At 41.2% G+C, this 7445-nt stretch overlaps 1 protein-coding gene across 1 annotated transcript; it reads right to left on the bottom strand.

Moving 5' to 3' along the window:
• Window positions 1-910: 910 nt before the first annotated feature.
• Window positions 911-2873, bottom strand: LOC308093592 (uncharacterized protein). Its single transcript, XM_080439924.1, has 5 exons — window positions 2751-2873; window positions 2484-2568; window positions 2325-2394; window positions 1122-1459; window positions 911-1028 (listed from the first exon to the last, which is right to left on the bottom strand). Coding segments are annotated over exons 1-5 (537 nt in total). The 5' UTR covers window positions 2794-2873; the 3' UTR covers window positions 911-1027.
• Window positions 2874-7445: the final 4572 nt, after the last annotated feature.

Raw genomic sequence — 7445 nt, 5'->3', positions numbered from 1 at the left:
TTTATCTTTTGTACATGATTGGTTGACTCCATTCAGTATTGTGATTAGCTAGCAAGACACCGCCCACCTCACACAGGGTGAGATTTTTTTTAAGTGAATCACACATTGTGGGTGGAAAGGGTATTAAAAAAAACACATTATTCTTTTAAGTGAGCTTCCATCACCGTGATGACCACTGTTAAATAACAACAGTGACATAGTGCTCCAATTCCACATGCTGTGATTGGCTAGTGAGACATATGATGAAATTAATCTAAAACCACTTTGATGTGACACTAGTATATTTAACTTAGATGCTGTCCATTTCGTGAGAACAGTAAAAAAGAACTCAAAGATCACTATGGCTGAAATGAGAAAAGGGAAAACCGATATTGAGAAGAAAATAGAAAGTCTTCCTAGAACTGGCACTTTCAGATCAAAGGATATATCAGAAAAGGTTAAAGACAGAATTGTGACAAAGCACAGATCTGGCCAAGGTTACAAAATAATTTCAGCTAAACTTCCATTAATAATTCCAAAATAATTGCCGCTGCAGTTAAGATTTCTAACACAGTGGCCACGATAATCCGTAAATGGAAGATGTTTGAGAAAAGCAAGAGTCTTCCTAGAAGTGGTTCTTTGGCCAAATTTTTTGTACATGATTGGTTGACTTGATTCAGTATTGTGATTAGCTAGCAAGACAACGCCCACTTCACACTGGGTGTGATTTTTAAATTATTATTGCAGAAACCTGTTTGCTCCACTACAGGTCTTTTTTGCAGCATAATTCCCAGAATTGTATCAGTGTCACATCACATAATACACACTGAATACGAAGGGGACTGGGCACAGGTGGTGGCTTCTTTTGGAAAGTGATGGAGAGGACCTTTAATTTCGTAACATTACCCACTCATCAAAGCTGTCAAGCATTCCTTTCGTTGTTAGTTTTGCACGAGTCGGCTAAATTCAGGACTAGGAGTAGATAAAATTAGAAATTTCCACGTAGAAAATTGCAAGATCTAGAATCCTCCTCATCCATGAGTCTGGCTCTGAAAAAATAAACACATCAAAATAGAATAAATATTAGTCTGGTGTAATCAGCCTCTCTAATTTATTCAGTTGTAGTGTCTCAGATATCTCACCAAGGGGCAGCATTGGACCTTTTAAATTTGACCACACCGTAGTGGGCATTCTGTCTCTGGGGCCGTGGTGGTTGGACAGTGGAATGGAGGGGCGCTTTAGGGTTCTTAGAGCGAGTGAAGTGGACGCTGGAGTAGTGGACATCCTGCTGTCCCTCCGGCTGTGGTGGTTGGGCGATGGAAAAGTAGGGCTCTTCCTGGTTCTTCTTATAGCGAGTGAAGTGGACGGTGGAGTAGTCAACATCAGCTTGCTGTTCCATTTCAGCTGTAGAGGCAGAGCTGCTACTGGCCAAAGGTAAGAAGATCTCAAAGTCTGAGTCAGAGTCAGAGTCAGAGTTGTTCTGAGGGAGAGAGAGAGAGAGAGAGAGAGAGAGAGAGAGAGAGAGAGAGAGAGAGAGAGAGAGAGAGAGAGAGAGAGAGAGAGAGAGAGAGAATCAAAAATAGGTATACAGGGTTAGAGGGTAGCACAGGTCCAACAAGACCAGGAGACCTGGTTCTGCCAGACCCAGAATAGATTCCTAGTACGTAACACACCACTTTATAGGTGAAAAGCATACGTCACGCTATAGCTTGGCCAATCAAAAAGAGGGACATGTAAGCACCATATATGGACAAAAACGTTGAACCGGGAGGAAAAGAGGGACCGACAAAGCCTCATGTAGGCCTGACCCCCTGGGTCTGGCAAAAAAAGCACTCGGACCAAAACTGACCTGTGGGTAATTGGACTGGTCTGAACGGACCCGAGGAAAATTCTAAATGATCCCACTGGACCTAATCTCTCAAGAACAGATTCAGAATAAAAACAAAAAACGCTGGTGGCGCTGTTTTTCCTTTTATTTGACGATGGGTTCCCAGATTGCACTGGGCCAGGTCCGAAACGGACCCGTGGATAACTGGACCCGGGCCCAAGCGGGAGCGGGGAAAACTGGACCCAGTTCCTAACGGGCTGAGGAAAGTTGTGAACATGGACCCAATGCTCATTGAATGCCAATTTCACCATGGCATTCAGATTAGCCGAATAGCCGTGTCGTTTGTCGTCGGTCACCTCGTGCACCGCGGCGTGCGCTCTGCTCTGTGTTGCAGACAGACAGAGCACATTTTCGCAGACTTTAGGCCTCTACCATCCGACCCATGCCCGAGGGACAAGTCAAGATTTTTTATCCAACCTGGTGTCAAACAGTTTGTCTCTCCTGGGCTATAACCTACCTGGACTGTGGTTTTCGGTGGTCGCACTGGTGGTACAGTGTCAGGTGGCTGCCTGGAGGCCCTCTTTCGCCTATTGTTGAAAGAGTACATTTTAGGTGAGTCTGTGATTTAACAAATTAATTTGGATTCAAGTGTAACGGGAAAACAAAAGTTCATTACCTGACCCACCGGAAGACAAAGACGGCTATGATGAGGAGAACGACTAAGGGGATTCCTGCAGCTGCAGCTATTTTTATCCATGAAACTGGGGATCAGGTACTCAGTTTAAAACACTGACTCAAACAACACTTTATGAATCTGTTAACAATACTGAAAAATGGGCAGAGAAAACCATATATTCAACATATTTGCTGATGAAAATGTAGTAGCAAGTGTATGTAGCCTACAGTAAGTGGGTGAATGAATGAGTAGTTGGGTATTTGTTACCTGCTACAACAACAGACAGAGAGGTGGAATTCGTACCACCCATTTTGTTTTGGACAAAGCAAGAATAATTTCCACTGTGGACAGGTTGAATACTAGTGATGGTGAAGTTCTGTCCAGTATATTTTGACTTGGTGTCATTCTTGCGGTACCAGGTATAATTGACTTCTGGTGGGTTGGCATCACTGCTGCTGCAAGTCAGAGTCACTTCACTGCCCTGCTCTATTACACCAGATAGACTCACAGACACTGAGGGATTCTTCGGGGCATCTGGAGAGCAAGGTATATAGAAACACATAAATAGTTGGCTGAACATTTTTAACATGTTCATAATACTGCTCCTATATTTGGTAAAACAGTGTGTCGACATTTATATCACTGTTGCCCTTGGGTAGAGTGGAAATCTTTTATGTACTTACATTGGACATCTATAACAACAAAGGCTGAGGTTAAGTTTCCATATTCATTTGAAGATTGACAATGATACGTCCCGCTGTCATTGGAGCTGATGGAGGAGAATTTAAAAGGTTTTTCTTTTTTTGCCTGCAGTGTTGTGTTCTCCTTGTAAAAGGTGTACGATCCTTTCGGGCTGGCATCACTTTCACAAGTCAGAGTCACTGGACTACCCTCCTTTATCACAGCTGAGGGTCTCACTGATAATGAAGCATTCTTTGGACCATCTGCAGAAATATCATATTAACATAGATTAACTTTAACCACTTAAATATGTGTACTTGATTGTACGACAAATACTGAAAATATCAGATCTGCAACGCTTTGTGTTATGATGCTATTCCCGAATGTTCACCTTTTTTGGCCAATGTTCAGCTAATATGACATGTCCAGAATAGGGACACTAAGGTTCATGTGGTTAAAACTAGAATACTGCATTGTGGTTGTGTGCATCCGCTAACCAGTTGCAGTTTACATCTGTGTCTGTCCAGACAAAAAGTATATTGATGTTGTCGGGCAGAATCCTTTTATCTCCATATTTGTTTTTATTCTTCGTATATTAATGCCCAACTTAGTCATACAGAAGTGCAGAAGTAGTGCAGAAGTAGTGAAAAATTGCTGATCTACAAGCTCACAACGCGTTGTATCAAGACGAGTTGTGAGCCTGTAGATCTGCCATTTTTGTGAAAGTGGTGTCCATTGAAAGTGTTTTTTTTTCCATTATCTGAAAAGTTACGGTTAAAATGTTTTTCACCGGGTCAATTGTAATTACAGACATGCAAATTCTACTCACATCTGATGGTGAGAGTTTCTGTGGGACGTGGACCTTGGTCTCTGCGACCATCTTTGACATCACAGGAGTATTCTCCTGCATGATGACTGCTGACTGGGCCTAGAACCACATAGTTCTGTTGTCTCTCTGTGAGGTTTAGAGCCTTTCTGTTGTGGTACCAGATGTAGACAGGGTAGATAGGCAGAGAACAGTTGGTCTTACAGGTCAGTGTCACATTCTGTCCTTCTGTCACTATGGAAGGAGTAATCGTCACCAGCAGACCTAGAGGGTGCCATAAAAAAATAAGAAAAAAGAAACATCATGATGATTATAGTCACAATATTCTGTGGAACATTTAATATGAAACTAGAAAAGTGCATCAGTAGCGTACAAATCTGTTTTGGGGTTGTGCACATGTAGGAAAAGGCATGGGACAATTAGGGGAAGGAAGGGCTATGATAAAGGCCGTTGATTGTCAGTTATGGTTGTACAGGGACGAACTGGGAGCAAAAATCAGCCAAGGAAATTAAATGACCATCCGTAAAGTACTTGATTTGATTTGTTTTGGACCTCTTGTAGCCCATCGGCTAATCTTCCAAGAGTCCAACAACAACCAAGTATTACAGCATAGACATAAAAATACAACTTTACACACACACACACACACACACACACACACACACACACACACACACACACACACACACACAAACACAAACACAAACACACAGGCACAGCACGTGCCTAGTGCCTGCCTACCCATGTAAAATACACACTCCCATCTACATCTACTTGTTTATGCCGCAAAATGACAAGATATACAGGTTGTGTAGCAATTTGTAGCAATTGTAGAAATATTAGACCTAAATTGTCGAATGTTTAAGCATGTTCTAATCATCTATACTTTATTTAAAGACATTTTACAAATACTTTATTTTTTAACATTTTGGAAAAAATGTAACACCAAGGTGCCCACTCTTCCATGGTGCCCACCTATCCTGTTACCCAGTAATGTACTGCACACAGGCTTATGAAATAAACTCATATTTTGACAGCACTTGCATTTTCGCACTCTATGCAAAGAATATGAGGACAAAAATATATATACTATATATATAAAAGAAAGTTACAATAATAGTTGGATTTGATAATCAACTTCATGTTAAAATGTGTTTTCCAGCAGACACCTGCCTGCCTTCAGCTCAAACAAAGAGAGGAATTTGACTTGAAGCTTAAGGCATTCAAATGCGTTAAACAGCTTGGTTGGGCGTCTAGGCAGTTAGTATTGAGCACAAAAGAACCTTTGTTACTGATGTATATGATGTGTGGAAACACCGTGGATTTAAACCGTGGAGCAACGCAAGCCTTTAGTGAGAATGTTAGGACAAAGGAGACATCAAATCCGAGGTGATAAGGTTTCTCTCCTTTCTTTATTTGTCGACAAGGAGAATCAAGAAATGGTTACTGCAAGGGTCCAGAATGGCAGCACACTGCTACTCGCAAAATAACAAGCATTTATACAAAAGATTCGAAGCAGACGCTCCTTAACAAAAGCTCCTCCTCTGCCTCTTCTCAGCCAATCGGGAGCTGATCCGTCGCGGCCGAGCAGGCGGACCGCTACTGCGCATAATATACTAAGCCACACAATGCATAGATCTCAATTCAGCAATATCTACTTTCAGTACAGAACCATGTTTCACAATGAAGTTTTGTTATTAGATTAATACTTTGCACAATATACACTTTAGAATGATACCAGGAATTACATTCTTATTCATCTGTAAACAATAGTTAACTTTAAAGGTTTTAATGACACAGCATCCATTCATGTGAATACGTTTTACTTCTCCTGTCTTTTACCTATATTAAAACTACACAGGCCATAGTTAAATACTTTTGTTCATAGATCCACAGGGTGGTGAGCCTCAAACGAAGTGAATACAATGGGACAAAAACTTGTAGTCCAGGTGTAAACACATGCTTCTTTTGTTATCCAAAGAGAGGTGTTGTCTTTGTCCCTGAGCTGACTTTCCAATGCAAATGTCCAGGAACTCCCCACCCTTTACCTGTCCTGCCTTTTTAAGGGATCTCTGGCAGACTTCTATATTTTTAACTATTTCTGTGTACTAATTAAATAAGTGGAGTTCTGGCTCATTTTATGTATGATTATGGCTGGAAGATATACTTCATAAACCCCTCTCGGAAGACTTATAACGTCTTCCGTAATTCAGAGCTCGGGCGAAAGAAGATATATTTCAGCACAAAATCATAATCCAAACCTCTGACTGGAAAACAACCTGCAAAAACGATTAGTTTATACCCCTCTTGATTGTAGAATGGTACCTATACAAAGCCACAAAATAAAACAAAAACAATTCATTAAATAAACCAATTAATATCATTCAGAAAATGTACCTCAGTTCAACCTGCAAAAAGACATCATGAATACATTATGACATGTGGTTTACATAAGGGACTGCGCGCTTACAGAAGGACAATTTTCTGTTTTTTCTCTTCTTTTTTCGCTTAAACTAACAAACGCAATTCTTCTTCTTCCTGTATTTAGGGAATTTTCAGTCCTTGAAGCAAAAACTGTTCACAGCTTGGGGCAAGAAAAAGAAAAAGGGGGGGTGGAATTGATGAAGATCTTTGTTATCTGCATCAAAGGGCATAGGGTATGGGCGTGATGTGTCATTCTTCAAGAGACACAACAGCTTTCTGACACGTGCATGGAATCCCCTTGACCTGGACACCCGTCATCCTAGATCTGTAGATTTGAAGGTTTACACTGCTTCTGTGAGGTCACACCCTGGGCTCCTGTAGAGCTGACTGGGGGAGGTAGAATCCCTTCCTGGTGTGTAGCTGTCTCACTTTGGCAGCAGAAACAGTGATGGGTAGAGGTTGTCTCATAGCCGCTGTCATCTCCACCAACATGAGTCGTTCGACCTCTCATCGACACCTGGTTCTGCAGCCTGATTCCTCTGACAGCCGTTCATCTCCTCAGCAGCTCTCCATCTATTAGCACGAGAACATTTGGGGAAAAAACGTCCCTACTCTTTCCTAGAAAGTACAACATGCACCTACCCACCTCAATACACACACACAAGAGGTGTTACTCATTCACTCAATTTAGTTCATGCAAAGATATTAGTGTAGGTCATGAAAAACTCAAAATTAAATATTAATCTGGCCTATGAACTGGTCAATTTGTTCCAAAAAATACTATGTCCAAAACCCCAATTTTTAAATGTTTCCCTTTATACCTCCCCTCTTGAGACATAAGGCAGTACTAATGGACATTATGTCTCATCAAACCCCAAAAGACCAATAAAGAACTGAAGTTCTCCTGAAAAGAATGTCATACGGATGTGTTATATGTTACATTTCTCCACGGTTTCTCATTACTGACAACAATTTATCATTTGTGTATGCTCACCGAACCAGTTTACTGGATCTATCCCAATCCACACTTT

This window comes from Gymnoscopelus braueri (assembly GCF_963280865.1).
Source record: "Gymnoscopelus braueri genome assembly, chromosome: 2".
Lineage (NCBI taxonomy): Eukaryota > Metazoa > Chordata > Actinopteri > Myctophiformes > Myctophidae > Gymnoscopelus > Gymnoscopelus braueri.
Note: the sequence above shows the minus strand (reverse complement) of the source record. Positions and strands in the feature narration are given on the sequence as shown.

What these genes read in the sequence shown, in the direction of transcription:
- LOC308093592 (XM_080439924.1), bottom strand. Translation starts at nt 2,793, where the DNA reads ATGGGTGGTACGAATTCCACCTCTCTGTCTGTTGTTGTAGCAG. An exon ending in TCTGTCTGTTGTTGTAGCAG is followed by an intron (nt 2,569 to 2,750) that starts GTAACAAATACC and finishes CCTGATCCCCAG; the next exon opens with TTTCATGGATAAAAATAGCT. An exon ending in CACCGAAAACCACAGTCCAG is followed by an intron (nt 1,460 to 2,324) that starts GTAGGTTATAGC and finishes TCTCTCCCTCAG; the next exon opens with AACAACTCTGACTCTGACTC.